At 39.0% G+C, this 23,755-nt stretch overlaps 1 protein-coding gene across 3 annotated transcripts in view; it reads left to right on the top strand.

Moving 5' to 3' along the window:
* CAB39 (calcium binding protein 39) overlaps positions 1 to 23,755 on the top strand; it is a 91,521-nt gene that overhangs the window by 49,956 nt on the left and 17,810 nt on the right. For all 3 annotated transcript variants that reach the window (XM_057503445.1, XM_036912812.2, XM_036912802.2), the window contains 2 exons: positions 17,570 to 17,734; positions 19,811 to 19,929. In XM_057503445.1, the coding sequence (XP_057359428.1) occupies positions 17,603 to 17,734; positions 19,811 to 19,929 (251 nt within the window). In that variant the 5' untranslated portion in view covers positions 17,570 to 17,602. The remainder of the gene's footprint in view (positions 1 to 17,569; positions 17,735 to 19,810; positions 19,930 to 23,755) is intronic.

The following is a 23,755-nucleotide window of genomic DNA, read 5'->3' as shown; positions in this document are numbered from 1 at the left end:
TATCTTAGTTCATCTTCTGGGTAGCCAAATTAGGCTTTGGTCCTCTGTATAAACACAAACAGACCCTTTGCCCACACTTTGATCTGCCCTTTATACCATTGTGTAGAACTCATCGGAGGTCACCACACAGGAACTGCTGTTAGTCCATTCTTGGGTTCTGTGATTCCGCTGCTGTTTTGTTCCTTCAGTTTTTCCTTTGTTCTTATACTCCACAAATGAGTGAAATCATTTGGTATTTCTCTTTCTCCGCTTGGCTTATTTAACTGAGCATAATACCCTCCAGCTCCATCCATGTTGCTGCAAATGGTAGGATTTGCCCTCTTCTTATGGCTGAGTAGTATTCCATTGTGTATATGTACCACATCTTCTTTATCCATTCATCTACTGATGGACATTTAGGTTGTTTCCAATTCTTGGCTATTGTAAATAGTGCTGCGATAAACATAGGGGTGCATCTGTCTTTCTCAAACTTGATTGCTGCGTTCTTAGGGTAAATTCCTAGGGGTGGAATTCCTGGGTCAAATGGTAAGTCTGTTTTGAGCATTTTGATGAACCTCCATACTGCTTTCCACAATGGCTGAACTAGTTTACATTCCCACCAGCAGTGTAGGAGGGTTCCCCTTTCTCCACAGCCTCACCAACATTTGTTGTTGTTTGTCTTTTGGATGGCAGCCATCCTTACTGGTGTGAGGTGATACCTCATTGTAGTTTTAATTTGCATTTCTCTGATAATTAGTGATGTGGAGCATCTTTTCATGTGTCTGTTGGCCATCTGTATTTCTTTTTTGGAGAACTGTCTGTTCAGTTCCTCTGCCCATTTTTTAATTGGATTATTTGATTTTTTGTTTGTTGAGGCATGTGAGCTCTTTATATATTTTGGACGTCAAGCCTTTATCGGATGTGTCATTTTCAAATATATTCTCCCATACTGTAGGGATCCTTTTTGTTCTATTGATGGTGTCTTTTGCTGTACAGAAGCTTTTCAGCTTAATATAGTCCCACTTGTTCATTTTTGCTGTTGTTTTCCTTGCCTGGGGAGATATGTTCAAGAAGAGGTCACTCATGTTTATGTCTAAGAGGTTTTTGCCTATATTTTTTTCCACGAGTTTAATGGTTTTATGGCTTACATTCAAGTCTTTGATCCATTTTGAGTTTACTTTTGTGTATGGGGTTAGACAATGGTCCAGTTTCATTCTCCTACATGTAGCTGTCCAGTTTTGCCAGCACCATCTGTTGAAGAGACTGTCATTTCACCATTGTATGTCCATGGCTCCTTTATCAAATATTAATTGACCATATATGTCTGGGTTAATGTCTGGAGACTCTAGTCTGTTCCACTGGTTTGTGGCTCTGCTCTTGTGCCAGTAGCAAATTGTCTTGATTACTATGGCTTTATAGTAGAGCTTGAAGTTGGGGAGTGAGATCCCCCCTACTTTATTCTTCTTTCTCAGGATTGCTTTGGCTATTCGGGGTCTTTGGTGTTTCCATATGAATTTTTGAATTATTTGTTCCAGTTCATTGAAGAATGTTGCTGGTAATTTGATAGGGATTGCATCAAATCTGTATATTGCTTTGGGGCAGGATGGCCATTTTGACGATATTAATTCTTCCTAGCCACGAGCATGGGATGAGTTTCCATCTGTTAGTGTCCCCTTTAATTTCTCTTAAGAGTGACTTATAGTTTTCAGAGTATAGGTCATTCACTTCTTTGGTTAGATTTATTCCTAGGTATTTTATTCTTTTTGATGCAGTTGTGAATGGAATTGTTTTCCTGATTTCTCTTTCTATTGGTTCATTGTTAGTGTATAGGAAAGCTACAGATTTCTGTGTGTTAATTTTGTATTCTGTGTGTTAACTTTGCTGTATTCTGATATCAGTTCTGGTAGTTTTGGGGTGGAGTCTTTAAAGTTTTTTATGTACAATATCATGTCATCTGCAAATAGTGACAGTTTAACTTCTTCTTTACCAATCTGGATTCCTTGTATTTCTTTGTTTTGTCTGATTGCCGTGGCTAGGACCTCCAGTACTATGTTAAATAGCAGTGGGGAGAGTGGGCATCCCTGTCTAGTTCCCGATCTCAGAGGAAAAGCTTTCAGCTTCTCACTGTTCAGTATAATATTGGCTGTGGGTTTATGATATATGGCCTTTATTATGTTGAGGTACTTGCCCTCTATTCCCATTTTGCTGAGAGATTTTCTCATGAATGGATGTTGAATTTTGTCAAATGCTTTTTCAGCATCTATGGAGATGATCATGTGGTTTTTGTCTTTCTTTTTGTTGATGTGGTGGATGATGTTGATGGATTTTCGAATGTTGTACCATCCTTGCATCCCTGGGATGAATCCCACTTGGTCATGGTGTATGATCCTTTTGATATACTTTTGAATTCGGTTTGCTAATATTTTATTAAGTATTTTTGCATCTACTTTCATCAAGGATATTGGTCTGTAGTTTTCTTTTTTGGTGGGGTCTTTGCCTGGTTTTGGTATTAGGGTGATGTTCGCTTCATATAATGAGTTTGGGAGTATTCCCTCCTCTTCTATTTTTTGGAAAACTTTAAGGAGAATGGGTATTATGTCTTCTCTGTGTGTCTGATAAAATTCCGAGGTATATCTGTCTGGCCCGGGTGTTTTGTTCTTAGGTAGTTTTTTGATTACCGTTTCAATTTCTTTGCTTGTAATTGGTTTGTTTAACTTTTGTGATTCTTCCTTGGTCAGTCTTGGAAGGTTGTATTTTTCTAGGAAGTTGTCCATTTCTTCTAGGTTTTCCAGCTTGTTGGCATATAGGTTTTCATAGTAGTCTTTAATAATTCTTTGTATTTCTGTGGAGTCTGTCATGATTTTTCTGTTCTCATTTCTGATTCTGTTGATTTGTGTTGATTCTCTTTTTCTCTTAATAAGTTTGGCTAGAGGCTTATCTATTTTGTTTATTTTCTCAAAGAACCAGCTCTTGGCTTCATTGATTTTTGCTATTGTTTTATTCTCAATTTTGTTTATTTCTTCTCTGATCTTTATTATGTCCCTCCTTCTGCTGAACTTAGGCCTCATTTGTTCTTCTTTTTCCAATTTCAATAATTGTGATGTTAGACTGTTCATTTGGGATTGTTCTTGCTTCTTCAAGTGTGCCTGGATCACTATATACTTTCCTCTTAAGACTGCTTTTGCTGCGTCGCACAGAAGTTGGGGCTTTGTATTATTGTTGTCATTTGTTTCTATATATTCCTTGATCTCTATTTTAATTTGTTCGTTGATGCATTGATTATTTAGGAGCATGTTGTTAAGCCTCCATGTGTTTGTGAGCCTTTTTGTTTTCTTTGTAGAATTTATTTCCAGTTTTATACCTTTGTGGTCTGAAAAATTGGTTGGTAGAATTTCAATGTTTTGGATTTTGCTGAGGCTCTTTTTGTGGGCTAGTATGTGGTCTATTCTGGAGAATGTTCCATGTGCACTTGAGAAGAATGTATATCCTGTTGCTTTTGGATGTAGAGTTCTATAGATGTCTATTAGGTCCATCTGCTCTACTGTGTTGTTCAGTGCTTCCATGTCCTTACTTATTTTCTGCCTGGTGGATCTATCCTTTGGGGTGAGTGGTGTGTTGAAGTCTCCTAGAATGAATGCATTGCAGTCTATTTCCCCCTTTAGTTCTGTTAGTATTTGTTTCACATATGCTGGTGCTCCTGTGTTGGGTGCATATATATTTAGAATGGTTATATCCTCTTGTTTGACTGAGCCCTTTATCATTATGTAGTGTCCTTCTTTATCTCTTGTTACTTTCTTTGTTTTGAAGTCTATTCTGATATTAGTACTGCAACCCCTGCTTTCTTCTGGCTGTTGTTTGCCTGAAATATGTTTTTCCATCCCTTGACTTTTAGTCTGTACATGTCTTTGGGTTTGAGGTGAGTTTCTTGTAAGCAGCATATAGATGGGTCTTGCTTTTTTATCCATTCTATTACTCTGTGTCTTTTGATTGGTGCGTTCAGTCCATTTACATTTAGGGTGACTATTAAAAGATATGTACTTATTGCCATTGCAGGCTTTAAATTCATGGTTACCAAAGGTTCAAGGTTAGCCTCTTTAGTATCTTACTGCCTAACTTAGCTCGCTTATTGAGCTGTTATATACACTGTCTGGAGATTCTTTTCTTCTCTCCCTTCTTATTCCTCCTCCTCGATTCTTCATATGTTGGGTGTTTTGTGCTGTGCTCTTTCTAGGAGTGCTCCCATCTAGAGCAGTCCCTGTAAGATATCCTGTAGAGGTGGTTTGTGGGAAGCAAATTCCCTCAGCTTTTGTTTGTCTGGGAATTGTTTAATCCCACCATCATATTTAAATGATAGTCTTGCTGGATACAGTATCCTTGGTACAAGGCCCTTCTATTTCATTGCATTAAATATATCATGCCATTCTCTTCTGGCCTGTAGGGTTTCTGTTGAGAAGTCTGATGTTAGCCTGATGGGTTTTCCTTTATAGGTGACATTTTTCTCTCTAGCTGCCTTTAAAACTCTTTCCTTGTCCTTGATCTTTGCCATTTTAATTATTATGTGTCTTGGTGTTGTCCTCCTTGGATCCTTTCTGTGGGGTGTTCTGTGTATTTCTGTGGTCTGTTCGATTATTTCCTCCCCCAGTTTGGGGAAGTTTTCAGCCATTACTTCTTCCAAGATACTGTCCATCCCTTTTCCTCTCTCTTCTTCTTCTGGGACCCCTATAATACGGATATTGTTCCTTTTGGATTGGTCACACAGTTCTCTTAATATTGTTTCATTCCTGGAGATCCTTTTATCTCCCTCTATGTCAGCTTCTATGTGTTCCTATTCTCTGGTTTCAATTCCATCAATGGCCTCTTGCATCTTATCCATTCTGCTTATAAATCCTTCCAGAGTTTGTTTCATTTCTGTAATCTCCTTTCTGGCATCTGTGATCTCCCTCCGGACTTCATCCCATTTCTCTTGTGTATTTCTCTTCATCTCTGTCAGCATGTTTATGATTTTTATTTTGAATTCTTTTTCAGGAAGACTGGTTAGGTCTGTCTCCTTCTCTGTTGTCTCTGTGATCTTGGTTTGCTGTAATTTTGTCTTTTCATGGTGATAGGAATAGTTTGCAGAGCTGGGATGAGTGACGGCTCGAAGAACTTCCCTTCTTGTTGGTTTGTGGCCCTCCTCTCCCCTTCGTGAGGCGCTGGGTTCTCACAGGTGTGGATGTGGTCTGGATGTTGTCGTGTGTCCTCTGGTCTTTATTCTAGGAAGAGTTGTCTTTGTTATATTTTCATAGATATATGTGGTTTTGAGAGATTTCCACTGCTCTTCTCACGCCGCCATCTTGGCTCCGCCTGATCTGTTGCTCTGCTTTTATAGCCATGTCCTTCTCTGCCCCTGTTTTAACCCTTGCTGGCAACCACTAATCTGTTAGTATAATTTTGTTATTTCAAAATAACAAATCTATAATTTTTTTACTTCAAAAATGTCTTATAAATAGAATAATATAGTATGTAACCTTTTGAGGTTGGCTTTTTTTCACTCAGCTTAATTCCCAGGAGATCCATGCAAGTAGTTGTATCTATTAGTAATTCCTTTTTATTGCTGAGTAGTATTCCATTCTGTGGATGTACCACAGTGTGTTTAACCACTCCATTGTTGAAAGGACACTTAGACTGTTTCCAGTTTTTGGCTATTACAAATAAAGCTACTGCAAACTTTTTGTACGGGTTTTGTGTGAACATATCCCTCTGGGTCAAATGCCCAAGAGGGCAATTCTTGGATCTTACGGTAAGTACATGTTTAGTTTTATAAGAAAATACCAAACTGTTTTCCAGAGTTGCTGCAGCACTTTACATTCCTACTAGTCATGTTTCAAAGTCAGAGATGGAGTGAGATTGAAAGTGTTTTGGGGAAGATGGGCATAATGGCATAAGATGATCTTGGTAAGGGAACTCTGGTGACAAGGAAAGCTTAAGGGTAAGGAAAAGAAACAAGATAGGAGACTAGATTTCTGAGGGAAAATTGAGAGTATTTGATAGTTGTCTACAGTTAACTCTAGGTTCACATACCCTTTGGCCTATCTTCAACCCACCAAATATTTCCCAGCGCATGAGTCAATAAACTGTGGCCCAGTTTGGCCATTACCTGGGTTTGTAAAGAAAGTTTTATTGGAACACAGCCATGCCATTCAGGAAAGCCAGGTTTTCCTGCTGCAGTAGCAGAGTTGAGTAGTTGTGATAGAGACCATAAGACCCACAAAAAGTTTGCTACCTACTGATCTAGAGAAGCTTAATAGGTACTTCTGATGAGATAAATTATAGCAGGGATTCTTGTTTTGGTTAGAAATGGGGGGGGTAAGGAGCAGGGAAAATGTGTTTTGTATATGTGTTTGTTTTGCTTTTAAGCTTAATGTTATGCATATGTGCAGAGGTTCCTGTAGAGGAGTGGGTAATTCCTTTTTATAGGCCTGGTTGCAGGTGCTCTTTCACCCTTCATCTACTTCCTTAGTTTTACTTTGTCCTAATTTGTATATTGGGATTCTATATAAGCTTTTTACTTTGAAAAATGGTGGCAGGCAGGAATAAAGAGTAGGGTATCAGTTGCCCCAAAAGCATTTCAGAATTACTGATTTAGATGACCTCTGACATCTCTTTCAGCGTGTAAGGTGCCATGGTTCTGTACTGCAGCATCACTTCAGACTTAACACTTCAATGCAGAATTCATGTACTCTGCCCTAGAATCGGTCTCTCTCTTCCTGACTGACTGGTTTAAGGAATGTTACCTTTATGTCCCTGGCTCAAAACCTTAGTCATCAGATTTTTTTCTCCTTCCTTTAGCATCTGTTTGCCAAGTCCTGTTCATTTGAAATTACTTGGTGAGGGGAGAGGAGGCTGACATGTGCAGCATCTCCCTCCTTCTCTTCTCACAGCACTTTGCAGGTAGTGCGGGACTACTGGGGGTATGTATGTGTGTGTGACACATCTGTGCTTCCTTCATCATGAGCCTAATAGTTTTAATTGATTTCAATGTTTATCTCTACCTCTATGAAATAATATGTCCTAATAAGTGTTCATTCCAAAAGTTCAGGAAATAACAACAGAGTATAAAGAAAAAAATTAAGCCCCTCTTAGCTCCACTACCACATGAAATGACTGCTGTCAACATGGTGGGGTATCCTTGCAGATTCTCGTTCCTATTCTAGCTCTGGCCTTCTCTCTCGTACAGATAAGTAAACATGGGATCATGCTATTCTGCAGCCTGGTTTGTTTTTAATCTTATGTTCACATCTTTATATGTCAGTATAGATGTACTTAATTATTTTTAAGGCTTGCATGGTCTTCCATCTTATGGATGCACCATGTTTTAACTGGTTTAGCAGGATAACTTTATTTCTAATTTTTTGCTGTTTGTACCTATATCTTAGTTTAATTTTCTACTTCCCTATAGGTATAATGGGTTATTGAGAGGGATTGCACCTTCTAAAACTTTCTGATAAATTTTCCAAGTTGCCTTGCAATAAGTCGTATAATTTTTTTCCACCACCAATGTATTTTCTAAGTCTTTGCCACTGTTAGGAAGGAAAAAAGTATTTTACAGTTTTAACTTAATTATTATGAAGTAGAGTATTTTTTTTAAAGGTTATTCCCTTTTTAATTTTTGAATTAGGCGTATCTATACTTAACCATTTTATTCTTGCTATATTTATCTTTGTGTGCTTTATGCATTAAGACTAGGCTTAACTGGTAACTTTATTAAAAATAAAGGGTGAGGGCAGAACCAGTCTTATACCCCACCAGGTAAAACCCGGTACCTTCATCTGTGAGTAGCCACCATGTCACCTTTCACCTCCTACAGTGAGGTCACTCTGGTATCTACTGAGTAGTTGGGCCTTGTTAGTTCCAGAGAAGGAGTGGGTGATAAGGGAAGGGCCATGAGCACTTCAGGGACATACCTGGAAGCACTAATGGGTTAAGAGAGTATCTCCTTTAGCCTTCTAAAGTTGTATTTTTGCATTGAGTGGTTGCCACTGATGATGGTAAAATAGTACAGTAATGAGTATTGTGGGAACATTGGGTTTAAGGCAAGAGATTTAATATGGAACCTTCTGAGTTTTTTGAAGTCTTTAAATAGGCCATCTGTACCAATGTTTGGCTTTCTAAGTGCTTATTTTTTCTACTTTGTTGTATTTTTTAATGGAAAAGCAGGCAGTGGACAGTCTCACAGCCCTTGTTGTAATGGGAAAGTTATTATGGGTTACTACCCTTAAAAAATTTGGACCAGTTACTTGTCCCCTCACCCTGGGAAGGAAGGTATGGTTCTGATATTGTTACTAGTGAGGGAGTAGGTGTAACTTAGTTTAATTGTTAAGTATTTTTAAAAGATATTTACAAATAAAGTTGTTACCAATCTGTTGTATGTGGAAGTCATTGAGGCTTACGGTGAAAGATGAATGTGCCTGACCCTCTGGCGGTTAGGCGCAGTGCCTGCCAACTCAGCCTGTCTCTGGGAAGCTCTGCCGAGCCCCAGACTCTCTCCTCTGTGACTGCTCTGCTGGTGTTCCCAGACTCCCACTGTGTATGTTCAGGGAAATCCACAGGGCAAACCACTTCTCAAAAGCTGCAGGAAAATAACTAAGAACTTAAAATTGCATGCCTCTCAGCCACACCAGGCAGCAGCAAGCAAGTTGGTAAGGCACGATGCACATCGTTTTCCGGTCAAGTGAGTGGGCTCATCACAAGGGGAGCTCTTCTCACGAGTTTCTCTTCATGACCACGTGTTTATAAAGCATTTGGCTACTACAGTAGCCTGTGCCCGTGAAACATAATAGGAGGCTTACTGGCCACACAGCTGTAGCATCTGTGTCTCAGAACACTGTGTTTGAACTGACAAAACATCCCAGACGGTTCAGTTAATTACCAAAATCATCAAGTCAGGCAATTGTAAATCACCATCTTAGACATTGGAGGGGTGGGGGGGGGGGTGTAAAGAAATATAAGTGCAAGCCTTTCCAGAGGTCTTGAATGTATTAGGGAAATGAGAGGTACAGATCGGCAAGGCCAAGGGTTGAAACAAGGGAACTGCTGTGGCATCAGAAGAGAGAGTGGGAGGAGTGAGGGAAGGCATCTGGACTCAGGAGTAGTAGGGAGGAGGAGTATGAGCATTCAGACTTCAGGGTCACTTGAGGAGAGACCAAGATGTGCATGGTGAGAGATTGAGAGTAGATGACTGGGCAAAAGAGAATTGGGAGAAGCTTTGTTTGGGATTTGGGATCTTAAGAAATGGAATGGGTCTCAGCAGTCATCTGGCCCAGAACCTTCCATAAGGTCACATAGCTGGCAAAATTGCACAGGGAGGACTTGAAATGATGCCAGGCTTTTGTTTAGGGACACATACATAGAGCCATCAGCCTTGGAACTAAGAAGGGATACCTCTCATCTGTGAAGAAAAAGCAAATTAAGAGGATTGACGAACTTTTCAGACATATAAAATGGTTGCAAAAGAGTACCCCTTCCCCCAGCTTCCCCAGATGCTATCATTTTAGAAAACCACGGTATACAGTGATCAAAATCAGGAAGCCAGCATTGGTATAATGCTATTAACTAATCCGTAGACCTTTTTCAAATTTCATCAGTTTTCCTACTAATGTCCTTTTTCTGGACCAGGTTCCAGTTCAAGATCACACATTGCATATAGTTGTAACGTCTCTTTAATCTCCTTTAATCTGGAACAGTTTCTCTCTTTTTCATTGACATTCATGACCTTGACACTTTTGAAAAAAGTACTGGCCACTTACTTTGTACAGTGGCCCTTAATTTGGGTATGGCTGGTGTTTCCTCATGATTCAATGCAGGTGATGCGTTTTTGGCAGGAAAACCACTCTTTGCACTGACAGCATCTTGTCAGAAGGCACATGAGGTCAGTGGTCTTGTTACGTTCATTTTGATCACATGGTTATTATGGTACCTCCCTGTAAAAGTACTGTTTTTCCTTTTGTTATTAATAAGTCTCGTGGGGGACTGGGCATTTTTTTTTAACGTCCCTTAAGTGAATCTGGTGTCTCCAGGGATGAGACAGAGGATGGCAGAAATACATCAAGATGGATAGAGGAAGTCAAGGATATTTTCATTAAAAACTCTTACCTCAGTATGGAAGGAGTGAAACTATAAGTTCGCATATGGAGCTGAGAGAGACCAAAGTCTATTGGGAAAAGTAGAGCAACTTTGAAATATTTGCTGCTGGGAGTTACTAGCTGGAAGTCAATCCAGGATGAAAGAATGTTTCTCACTGGATTGAACCACATGATTTTAGTGAACCAAGCACGCACACGTCCCGTCACTTTTTCCACAGTGCTCAGAACCCTGGGAACTGAAGTAGAGAAAGTTTTTGTCCAACATTGTTCAGGGGAGCAGGAGACCTGGAGCCTTGAGCATGGGCAGCACTGAAACATGCAGTCTCAGCAGGACATGTAACACGGTAATTGAGGAGCCCAGTGGATTAGGTGGCACGATGACCTCAGCAGCTTTGAAAGGGTACAGTGTTTGGAGGAGCTGTAAGTGTGAATAGCTTTCTCAGTAGGTGTGAGGGGTCAGATGGAGGTGGCAAATAAGGAGGATGTGGTCAGAGGCAGAGAACGTATTGACATGATGCAGGCAGGCCAGATACAGATAAGGGACTTGTGGTGTCACTAATGTGAATGAATATTGATAAAGGAAACCACGTCAGATCTAAAGAACAGCCAAGTTCATTTTTCTGTATGTTGCATCTTCGTTCCTCAAGTCCTTGGTGCATCACCATTTTCTGGTGAAGTACTTGACTGAAGCTTTTGCTACCCACCATTTAGTGATACTTGGGCTTTCTTTAAAAGATTTGTTTAATTAACATGTAATTGAGGAACACGTGGGGAACAGAAATCACACAAATAGTTGAAATATGTATAAAGTTAAATGTCATTTGAAATATGAACTTAATTCTCTCATTTATCAGGACTGTTAATGAAGTTGATGAATTTTAGTTTTTCTTTAATATTGTGCCACTGATTATCCTGTATAGATGGTAACTAATCCCACATCCAGTTTTCATCTGGATATCATATCCCACTGATCAATACGATGTTCAATCATGCATCAAGCATGTGTGGAGTGCCTGCAAGCATGGGCGCTGATGGAGCAGAAGGGAACTGACATTAATTAGAAATCACAGGAAAAGCAGAATTATATAGAACTGTGAGAAACACTATGAAGAAATACATGATGGTAGGAGAATATATGATAGAATTTACCAATAGAGATGTCTCTGAGGATGTGAACATTGAGTTGAGTGATGAAGAAAATATATTGATTTGGCTGGGAGGTGGGGACAGGATATGGGCATAAAGAACATTCCAGACATAGGAAACCACATGTGCAAGGACCATGTAAGTACACTGATGTGACCAGAGCACTGGCTTTAGAGGTAGTCGGGGAGGAATTGTAGTGCAGAGTATGATCAAAGAGACCATACAGGGTTTTACAGGCCATGTTAAGAAGGAATTTTCTCTGTCCTAAGAGCAATAGGTAACTGAAGCATTTTAAGCAGAGAGAATGACTAAATTACATTTGTGTTACAGAAAGATCATTCTTTTTGAGATGTAAAGAATAAATTATACCAGTCAATAGTACTTAGTAGTCCATTAAGAGTTACGGGATTTCACTTGGATGATGTTGGTAAATTGGGGATCGGGAGTGTGGGGTGGTAAATGAATGGATTTGAGAGACTTCATGATAAATGAGATAGTAGGGCAAGGTGAGAAAGGGGGGATAGAGTTTCTGACATGTATGTGCAGGAGCATCAGTAGTGGTATCATTCCCTGAAATAGACAGCAAGGGAAGAATGTCTGGCATTAGGGCAAGATCATGAGTTCTGTTTTAGATGAGTCAGGTTTGAGTACTTTGAGATATCCAAGTGGAGACATTTGAAGTAGGCTGCTGAATGTACTGGTAAGAACTGGATTAGAGATAGGAATCTGTGAGGCATCTGCATTTAGGTATTAATTAAAGCTGTGGGTGTGGAAGAGATCACTTACGGAGATGTGAAAGAATGAGAAGAAGACCTTATCCCCAGCCTTGAGGAATTCCCAGTATTTAAATGATGAGCCAAAAAGGAGACACAGAAGGAGAACCAGGGAAACAGGAAGGAGAAATTAGGGTGGTGGTAAGTCACAGAGGGCAAGGGAGGAGCCGTTTTAAAAGAAGAGTGTAATTAACAATTTTAAATGCTGCCAAGAACTCACGTGCAGTGAAGATTGAAAATTGTATTTAAAGGCAAGCAGGTCATTGGTGACCGGCTAAAAGCTGTGAAGGTCCATCTGTAAAAAAGCCACATGGGACTGGCTGACAAGTGCTTAAGAAAGAGATGTGGCCTGTAGCAAGCACAAGTCGATGTTCTGAGGTTTAATGAGGAGTGGGAAGTAGATGGGAGGGACTATGGAGTCAAGGGAGAGCTTACCTGATTTTGATAATGGATGTCCTGATCAGAGTTAAAAATGAGGTGAGAGCAGAGATGACTGTATGAGGAGGAGAAGAGAGAACAGACAGGGTGAGTGTCCGAGAGGGCAGGAGATGAGTGAAATCCAGCAGCAGGGATGATTAATAAAGGAGATGAGTATAATGGTTAGCGAATGAGAGAATTCCACTGGTGTCTTTTCCCACCTGAAGGTAAAGTGTCATCTTCTGAAAGGGAAGAAGAAAGTGAATTTCTGCTGAATCCATACTGCCTTTCATCTTTGAAGTATCATGTGTAGCTTTCTATTTCTCTGCTTATCTTCTCCCTGGCTTTTTTTTTTTTGAGAGGGCATCTCTCGTATTTATTGATCAAATGGTTGTTAACAACAATAAAATTCTGTATAGGGGACTCAATGCTCAATGCACAATCATTAATCCACCCCAAGCCTAATTCTAGTCATTCTCCAATCTTCTGAAGCATAACGAACAAGTTCTTACATGGTGAACAAATTCTTACATAGTGAATAAGTTCTTACATGGTGAACAGTACAAGGGCAGTCATCACAGAAACTTTCAGTTTTGATCACGCATTATGAACTATAAACCATCAGGTCAAATATGAATATTCGTTTGATTTTTATACTTGATTTATATGTGAATCCCACATTTCTCCCTTATTATTATTATTATTTTTTTTTAATAAAATGCTGAAGTGGTAGGTAGATGCAAGATAAAGGTAGAAGACATAGTTTAGTGTTGTAAGAGAGCAAATGTAGATGATCAGGTGTGTGCCTGTAGACTAAGTGTTAATCCAAGCTACACAAGGGCAACAAAACATCCATGGATGCAGAAGATTTCTCTCAAAACAGGGGGGGTGAGGTTCTAAGCCTCACCTCTGTTGATCCCCAATTTCTTACCTGATGGCCCCCCTGCGACTGTGCCTGTCTTAGCTCCCTGGCTTTTTAAACCACTTTTTTGAAATGTAACTTAAATTTCATGTAATTCACTCGTTTGAAGTGTACCATACAGTGGTTTTTAAGTTTAATCACAGATAATATGCAACAATAACCACAGTCAATTTTAGAACATTACCTCAGAAAGAAACCCCAGAACCTTTAGCAATCACTACCCCTACCCCACCTTATTCATCTTTTGCTGTCAGAAGAGAGCAGAGAGTGTGGTCCAAAATTCAGATTTAAAATCACATGATTTCAAAAAAGTATAAACTGAGGCATATGAAGGGTTGCTAAGACCCTCAAAACTGACCTAGTCAGAGATGCAAAGGGGCTGAGGCCTGCTTATTAGGGTCACTGCTTGAAAATCAACAGATTACACACACAGAAAGCCTGTTAAATGTCAGGTTCTTCCTTGTAAAGGAGAATCATCTTAAAAATAAAGATTAATAAAATGGAATTGAAACAGCAGCACACACAGATTATGAGAACATTTACAGTTGATAAATGATTTTATCTGTTGGCCCAGAAACAGTATATTCTGGGGTACTTAAAATTTGTATATGGAGTGATGAACTCCTGTCAGTAATCAAAGGCATTCACAGAATAGGGCAATAACAGCAGGCCGGAAAAGGTAAAGATTCATTTTAACATTGATACTGAATAAGGTTTTATAATAATGGAATAAATTATTAGTAAGATGATGATAGTAGTAGTAAAAAGGTCATACATAGCAAATTAACTTGATTTCGTTTTCTTAATATTCAGGAAATACAGAAGAAATGGCATATTCATATTTTATCAAAATATTTAACAAAAACCTTTTTCAATATGATTGTGAAATATATGTAAGTGGCTGAGCAACCATGCCCAAAGATTATTAGTAGATCATTACTGTAAAGAGCATGATGATGCAAAGGCATAATGATGGGCTCCACTCATGGTCATTTCCTTTTGAACATTTTGGTTAATGAGTGAGGCCATTGGAAGTACATCTATCAGATTTTCAGATGATGCCAATATAAGAGTGATAGCTGGTATATTGGATATCCTTAGAATCCAGAAATACCTCCATAGTGTTCACTGATGGGCTGTTGATGAGATTAAATCAGTGAGAAGAGTTAAAACCTTCATTGCAGTGTCATTCAAAGATGTGGTTTTGAATGAACTGTATAATTGCAAAATTTCTTAAAGGAAGCCTTGGGCTACATTAACATGTGTGACATTTGTAGGGAAATGGTGGTCTGGTGTCTTCTGCATTATTTCATTCTGGATAGCGTTGGAGTATTAACCCTGCCTTAAGAATATTAGCCAAAAAAAAAAAAGGAATATTAGCCTGTTCTTAAGAGGATAAAGAGGCTGAGAGGAGGTTTTCTGGAGAAGACTTTTTAGGGACAACAGGCAAGCTACTTTCAAAGAGGAGCCTTTGTGTGAAAGAGAAATTAGGATACTGCCTGATCAGCAGTGCAGACCCAGGACCAGCAGGCACTGTAGTGAAGCAATATTTGTGTCTCGTTATAACATTTTCTAACCACTATCTGATTGTGAAAACTGCTAATACTGCATTACTAGACCGTGAAGGTATTAGAGGTGAAGCAGTGTGATCATTTGGTAAGGTTAGAAGGCTGTAGAAGCAAGTACCATGGAATTAGGTGATTCTTTACATACCGTCAAATGCCCATGTCCTATGAATCTGTGCTAAGTGATCTTGATCCCCCTGAAGTATATTTCTGGTTCTAAATGCTTCAGCTTACATACCTTTATGTAGTCTTTATGTTTTTTATATATCTTTAATAGTCTACTGGAGTCTCCTTTGTTGGTTTGTTAGATGTAACATAGCTTTTTTTAGTGGTTCTTTTAGGACTTACAGAATATTTATTGCAGTCTGTTGTCACTTACATTGCTCCACATATAAGAACCTTAACAACATTATACTCTATTTACCCCCTTTGAACTATTATTGTTGCCACATATTTTTGTTCTATATATCTCATAACCACAAAATGCATATTTATGTTTTACGTAGCCAATAATCTTTTAAAGATTTTTTTAATAATAGAGGGGAAATATTTTTTCTGTTTACACACATTACTATTTCCAGTGCTCTTCATTCCTTTGTTTAAATACAGATTTTCATCTTGAATCATTTTCCTTCTGCCTTTAGGACTTAAAACATTTCCTATAGCCTAGGAAAATATTTCCTATAGCATAGTGAGAAAATCTTCCAGCTTTTCTATGTTTCAGAAGCTCTTTATTTCACCCTCATTTTTGAATGAAGTTTTGCTAGGTATAGAATTCTAAGACGACAGTTCTGTTAATGTTTTTGCCCCAGAATTGTAATAATGTTCTTCCACTATCTTTCAACTTACATCACTTCTGTAAAGAAATGTGTTGTCATTCTTTAGTTCTTTGTAATGTTTTTTTCCCCTCTGGTTGCTTTTAAGATTTTTCTCTTCACTGAATATAAGCAACCTGATTGAACCTTGCCTTGGCCTGGTTTTCTTCTTTTTCTAGTGTTTAGGATTTTTTTTTTTTAACTTCTTGGCTCTGTGTGATTATAGTTTTCATCAAATTTGGAGACTTTTCAGTCCTTATGTCTTCAAATATTTTGTCTGTTCTTCCCCCTCTTTTGGGATTGCATTTATATATATACTGGACCACTTAACAGTCATCCTGTAGCTCACTGATGTGCTGTCTTTTTCTCCCCATCTCTTGTATCACTTGGATGGTTTTTATTGTTTTGTCCCCAGTTTACTAACCATTCTTCTGTGGTGTCTAATCTGCTGTTAATCCCTTCCAGTGTCAGTTTTATTTAGGCAGTGTAGTTACTCTAAGTGTTTGATTTGGGAATTTTTTTTTAATGTCTTCTGTATCTTTACTTAACATGCTAATTTTTTTCTTGAACATAATGACCATGGTTACAGTAACTCTTAATATCCTTGTATTAATTCTCCCATCTGTGTCATCTGCAGGGATGTTTTTGTTGATTGATTTTTCTCCTTGTTGGTTGTGTTTTCCAGTTTTGATCCTTTCCAAGCGTGCATTTAAGCTTTGTTCGGTGGAACCATATAGAATTTAGGGCTAATTTTGTGTAACAGATGAGACAAAACCCTTTCTGTGCTCTGCATGATGCCCTGCTAATATGAGGTTTTCCATCAGGTTGATGGAAATAAGAAATATTTCCAGCCTTGTGTGAGCTTGAGCTCCGTGGTTCTGATCCCTAGCTGTTGGTACTTGCCTCTCCTGCGTGTGCTAATTAGTACTTCACTGAAGAGCAAGGGAGTCTTTGCCATGTCTTCAGTGGAGCTCCTTCCTCTCAGGTTCTCTGCCCAGCAAATTCTCATCTCCTTCACCTCTGCAGATTCCCAGCTGTGCCTCCCCAAGTCATGGAGACCACCTGTTCTGCCTGATTCCCCCACCCCACCCCTGCCATGGTGTGGCCTCCAGACAGTAAGCTAGAGAATTGTGAGGTTCACTTCATTTGTTTACCCTTCTCTCAGTCCTTTGCTGAAATTCAGTATTTAAACTTCATTGTTTCAAATATTTTCTCCTATCTTTTTAGTCTTTTTCATAATGGAAGATAAATAATGGCTCCTGCTCCTTCATCTTGGTCGGAAGTGGAAGCTTTTCAGTGACTTTTTATTTGTTGTCAGTATTTTAACTTTGCATTCAAAGCCTCCTGCAGTGACATTTTCTGCTGTTCCCTTGCTCCCTCCACACTGTTCTCTGGCAGACCCTGTGCTTCTCCCTCCCTCTTCTTTAACACATGCCACTCCTTTCCCCTCAATCTCCTTTTCCTTAGTTCCTGCAGTGTTTCTAGTCTCAGGATCAGCTCAGGTGCCTCTTCCACATTGTTTCCCTCTCATTTGAGGCAGAATTGAGCAGTTTCTCCTTGTTGTATTCCTACCATAATAACATTGTTTTCAGTTTTTGAGTGTACATGTTGCGAGTCTGCCAACCTTGCCTGTTCAGCACGTATGTCGGTCTCCACATGTGCACACATATGCACAGTTTTCGGCTCCTGAGGGCAGGGGTGGGGATTACCTACCGTTGCAGTCTGCACATAGGTATGTGGTATACAAATAGAGAGAAGGTATTTAACACTGTAGGTGTGTTATATATGTCTGTTGAAATGAATTTGCCTTTCTCCTATCCCCTAAAATCAGGCTACAGAAGAAGTTTCCAAAAATCTGGTTGCCATGAAAGAAATTCTGTATGGCACAAATGAAAAAGAGCCACAGACGGAAGCAGTGGCACAACTTGCTCAAGAACTATATAACAGTGGGCTCCTTAGCACCCTGGTAGCTGATTTACAGCTCATTGACTTTGAGGTAAGAAATCAATTTCTCATTTTTTAAAAACAATAGCCAATTCATAGTTGTTCATGTGATCTCTCCTTTTTTTGAAATATCTTAAGATTCCTGTTGGGCTCTTGGCTCAGCTGTGACCTGCCTAGGTGGCCTGTCTAATTAGAGCCAGGGCAGGAAGTCAAGGGCATCTCGGCTAAGGCCAGCTTTTCCCCACCCTATTTTGTCATATTGTATATGAAGTTTCTTATGTATTTGTTGTGCCCTTTCATTTGGGTTGTATTTAATAAGCATCTGCTGTTTTACATAATTCAGTGGTCCTTGGAGCTCAAGGAATAAACAATCTAAAGAAAACAGAATGTTAGAATTTTAGAGGTAGATGAGATCTTAGAGAGCATCTAGTTAGTTATGAGTTTTGTTTTTTAATCTGTTGAGAACTCATTACACCAGGGATCATACATGTTTAAATTAGGGTAACATTTAAATAGCAGGAAATTTTTATCCACAGGTCTTTAAATTTAGGAATTTTCTTGAAAAATTTGGCGACGTTGTGCCTATAAGTCCTACATAGGACTCGTTTAGAGCAGAGTAGCTACTGTCCTGTGACACCGGGCACCCATGCATGGGTGTGCTGTGCACAGTACAGCGTGCTCTTCTCAGGGCCTGCTTTACCTGTTTGCATCTCCTGTCTGGCCCTGGTAGGCAGTTGAGATAGTTGCCCAAACTTAAGACAGCCAGATTGTGCTATGTTAGATATTTAGTGAATTTAACAGTCAGAATAATGGTCCTTGACCCTAGTCTTACTAGTCTGAAAGTATATATGCTAATAAAGGGCTCTGGCACGGTCATGAGCAGTCTTCTCTGTGACTCTGTTGTGGGTATGCTTTGTTTTAAAGTCCTAGTGTGTCTCATCCTGAGTGACTGGATATCTGTCCAGGTGCTTAAAAAACCAGGGGTGAAAATGGCAGATAAACAGCCAGATGCAGTTTTGGAGAGGGATGAGGTGGTGTGGTTCATAGGTTACTTGAATATAATATTGATAATAAAAGACAGTAAAAATTTACTTCATAGAACAGATAGAACTGTGATATTTCCATTTAGATAGCTAATGTCATATTTTTTAATAGTGTATCAAATTCCAACATCAACAATTTTTTTCTGCAAAGGTGAGAATGTATTGGAACATCCAGTTCCTTCTCCTTTGCCCACCCATTCCATTCCTCAACCTGGACACTGAATTTAATGTTTAGAAACATAAAAGAAATGTGTGCCCTAAGAGATTAATTTTGATGGATTGCCATTACTACTCCTGACCTAGTGCTGGCACCAGGGTGATCTCAGGTGCTAAAGCCAGGGTTTCACTCACTCACCTGCAGACTTGTCAGCCTTGTAACAAGCGGCCATTCTGAAGCATCTCTTGGGATCCAGTCTCCATTTGTTAATTTCTTGTGCAGCTTTCCAAGTATAAGGCTTACTGTATAATGGCACTGTTCATCTCTTTGGCTTAATACAGTGGTGTAATTCTCATCTCTGAACTATTGCAAAGGTATACTTAATACCTTTGTTATTAATCTGTATAAAGTCTTTTCTTACTGGACCTAGTTTAATAGGGGTGTATGTCTGCTTGCAATTAAAGCTCAGCTTCTTAGAATTCTTTCATTTTTATTACACTAGCAGACTACAGTTTCTCTTCTTCCATCACTATAAAAGGAAAGTATATGCATTGTTTACAACACAAGCATCTTATTGAGGGTGCTGCTTTGTTGCATCTGGGTGGGAATCAGATCCCTGAACATGGTACACATACAGCAAGGTTTCATTTTTCATAACTGAGGCAGCATGATTCTGAGAGTTAGAAATGGTTGAAATTATATGTAATGCGATTTCACTTTGTTGACATATTCCTCATGTTAAAAACAGTATAATATTGAAACTTAGAATTTAGAGTTATAAATAGAAAATGTAATGTCTGTGTTTTAAAGTCAGATATTCAGTCAAAATTATAAATATGCAATGCCTTGATTTATGTTTATTTGGAAGAGTGGATGGGTTTTTTGATGTTTTATCAGGTAAACATTTTAATGATTGTATTCCTAATAGGGCAAAAAAGATGTGGCTCAAATTTTCAACAATATTCTCAGAAGACAGATTGGTACAAGAACTCCTACTGTTGAATACATCTGCACCCAACAGAATATTTTATTCATGTTATTGAAAGGGTATGTACGTTGTAATACGATTTATATTCTCAGTTGAAAAATAAAAAGGAAAGATGTTGTTGGGCAAAAAACAGGATGATAAATGTGGGAAGGCATCTCCTGTTAGTTCAATCAGCTCATTTTTCTGTAGATCTTAAACACATTTATCTCCTTAAAATTCAACTTGTATAATATTATTCAGCCATAGAAAGAAAAGAAATCCTACCATTTACAACAACATGGATGGATCTAGAGGGTATTATTCTCAGTGAAATAAGCCAGGTGGAGAAAGATGAATACCATATGATTTCACTTATTTGTAGAATATAAAAACAAAGCAAAATAGAAGGAACAAAACAGCAGTAGATTCTCATAGACACTGAGAAGTGACTGGTGGTTACCAAGTGGGAGGGGTTGGGGTGGTGGTGTGGGATTGGATGGGAGAAAAAGGGACAATAATTTGCAGTCACAATAAAGTTGATCAGGGACAGTAGTATGGCATGGAGAATATAGTCAGTGATTCTGTAACATCTTTCTATGTTGATAGTAACCATACTAGAGGGGGTGAGGATTCAATAATACAGGTAACTGTTGAATCATATACTAACTGTTAAAAAAATTTCAACATATGAGTTAACTTGAATTTGAAAATGCCCATGGGAGTTTAAAGGTTGGTGAATTGTGGACTCTTAAGTTCTCAAATCATGCAGGACCAAAGAAAAAAGGTCCACTGTGGTCTCATTTCTGTTCCCTAAGACTTAAAAAGCATAATTGTATGAAGTTATATCGTGTATTAAAAAGCATCTTCTTTGGACATACATGTCTTAAGGCAGTAAAAGCTGCCTAGTAACGAAGCTTGGATGCTACATACCTTAACTTTGTTCAGTCAACAAAGAACATATTTATAGTACCCTCTCCTTTTTACCCCTGTGTGTCCACTCACTCACCCACTTAATTTGATAATTTAGTGCATCTTCCTGAAATTACCTTTGGACCAAGCAGGCCATTTATGTTTGTGTAGTCTGTCGGTTTCAAAATATAAACAAAAACCTAAAAACTAAACCTCAAAAACAAATCCTCTTCTCCTTCATCACTGAGCCTCCCTGATTGGCAAGGTAACCTCCTGTTGTTTCACACAAGAGTCATTTGCCAGCTCTTGGTATGGTGTGCATTTGTCTGTCCCAGCATTGGTGGTATTCTGTTAAATTGGTGGACAGGCATTTTACTGGCATGCCTGTTGGCACAAATCAGCTTGCTCTGCTACCCCTCGCTTTATAGCTTGCCTTACTCTGATTCATATCTCTGTGGTGTAACACTTCCCCCAAGTTCAAACTTGTTGAGACAAAGCATGATTCAGTGTGTATGTTAGTCGCCAACATTCTGTTTCCTTCTTTCTATTGCTGACTGTGTTTCTTCTTCAGATGTTGCCATACAGAACTTCTGGCATTTATTTTTTGTTACATCAAAATGCATAGGTGCATGTGTAAACATGTAGAAGTAGTCGGAAATTTTGGCTTAGAGCAGCTTCCAGATGCCTTTGTATGTTTTCAAAGCCAATTATTTCCTTTTCCATAGGAGGCAGTATTTATTAAAATCCATAAATTAGTTGCCTATGTTTTCACTTTAGGTAACCAGAGGTGTGATAAGAACATCAAGAATTTTAAGATACAGTTTAAAGCCCTCAGCAGAGCTGACTAGAGCAGAATCCTCAGCTAGGGATGAGAGGAGGAGGAGCATGGAGGGCGCAGCTGGTGTTGGTATCCCACAGATCCTGTCTCCCTCATCCTCTTTAGCCTTTACTGTGGAAAATATACGGAAAACTGGAGGGAATAATAAACCGTTCCCTATCCGTCACCAGCTCCAACAGTTATTAACCTTCAGCCACTCGTTTCATCTATCCCTTGCCCCCTTTTTTCCTCTTCTCATACCATCATTTCATTTCAGTGTGCATACCTAGGATGTAAAACACATGAGGACTTTCTCTTGAATTTTCACCGAAAAGAAGTCAGTTTTCAGGTAGTTTTGAGTAGGTTCCAAGCAAGGTCCGCAAACTGAATTTGGTTGATATGACTTAATTCTCTTTTAGTCTATAATTCTTGCCTCCTTTTTTTAAATACCATTTATTTGTTGAAGCAATTGGGTCATTTGTAGAAAAATTCTGTTTTAGATTTGCATCCCTGCGGTTTCATTTAACATGTTCCTTTCCCCTCTGTGGTTTTAAATTGGTGATAAGGTCATTATAAACTCAAGTTTTGGTTTGTTTGTTTGTTTGTTTGTTTTTTAAGTATATCTGATGTTTAAACTGTTTTAGTCATTATGTCCAAGTTGCCCCATCTTAGGCCATTTGGGAGCCTCTTCAGGTTGCTCCCATGTCCTTTTGGCAAGACCCTGCTTGTGTCTGGCAGATCCTTGTTTCCTGGCTCTAGGTGTGCTTTGTTCATTTTGTACAGATTCCTGCCTCAGACCAGGGAACAGCCATTTCAGGGAGCCCTGTGAGCTACCTTTCAAGATTTTTTGTACTTTCAATCAGTTTAATTAATTAGTTTAGGCTACTAGTAGTTGGTAAGTTCGTTTAGACTACTTTCATACAATGTGGTTATCTACTTAGGCTGTAAGTACAGTGAAGTTGGACATTTGGGGGAGTAGCACCACCAGTGTTAGTGTGCATTTGAAAATAAGGTTGTTGCTAGTGTTAGACTGCAACTGGAGGCAATCGTTCTCTGGTGATTTAAATGTTAATGTGCTCTCTACTCTAGTGCTAACAGGTTGTACAGCCTAACTGTTTGCCTTGCACTTACTGGTTTATGGTTTAATCATTTAAGACAAGCTCGACAGACTGCCATCAAAACCTGCTCAACTTGTTCCAAACTGTCTTACCCTCTTCTTTCTAGTCTCCTGCTTATTAAAGATTGGTGAAGATGAACTGTGATTGGCCATTTTTTGAGCAGACATTTCAATTGCCTAAGAGCTGTCAACATTCTAGCTGCCATGCCACTAGTGATACAAAGGAATGTTTTGATGTTGTTGAGAATCTGTAATGAACCTGTGTACAACAAAAGGATACTACTACTAGATAACATTGAGTGCCGTGGGATTTCAGGGGATCGAATGTAGGTTCAGTCAATAAGACAAGAGTTGATAAAAGAGATGGTATTTAAGATGGAGGTTCCAGATGGTTTAGAATATGCATAGGCACAGGGGCAGGAATGAACTTAGTGATTGGCAACTTGAGGAGATCATCAGAATGCTGAATGGGAGATGATGATGGGAGCTGAGGATGTACCAGGGCATAAAGCTGATGAGGGGAAGCCTGAACAGTAAGCCCAGGAGTTCATCTGATTGCAAGAAGCCATTTTAAACTCCTAAGCTGAAAATGCTGTTGGTAAATTTGTTAAGAGAGGGCTAAACAAAGATGCTAGTTAGGGGGAACTGGTATTTCTTTAGGCATGAGTTAATACAGCAGTGGGATGGGTAAAAGGAAATGAAACTAAGATAATTCAAAGAAACATTACAAAGGACTGATGATGCTGCAGATGAGAAGATGGGGAACAGGCAGAGGGGCAGGGTTAGGACTGTGCTAATATAATACCTACAAACAACATATAATTACTTTATGTTAAAAACATTTAAGATTCAATCCTTCAGTCATACATAGTAGCCAAATTTTAAGTACTCACTAGCCACATGTGGCTGGCTAGTAGCTACTCCCATGGACAGAACAGATTAAAAAAGAGCCTTTCTGTTCCTAAAGAAAGTTCTGTTAGACCTCTTTGAGACCTGGGTATCTGAAACCCAGTAGTCATATCATATTACAGAATTGAAGGCACAGGGGTGGAGGGCTATTTCG

The sequence above is a fragment of the Manis pentadactyla genome, chromosome 6 (assembly GCF_030020395.1).
Source record: "Manis pentadactyla isolate mManPen7 chromosome 6, mManPen7.hap1, whole genome shotgun sequence".
NCBI classification, from domain to species: Eukaryota; Metazoa; Chordata; class Mammalia; order Pholidota; family Manidae; genus Manis; species Manis pentadactyla.
This window is presented reverse-complemented; position numbering and strand designations above follow the sequence as displayed.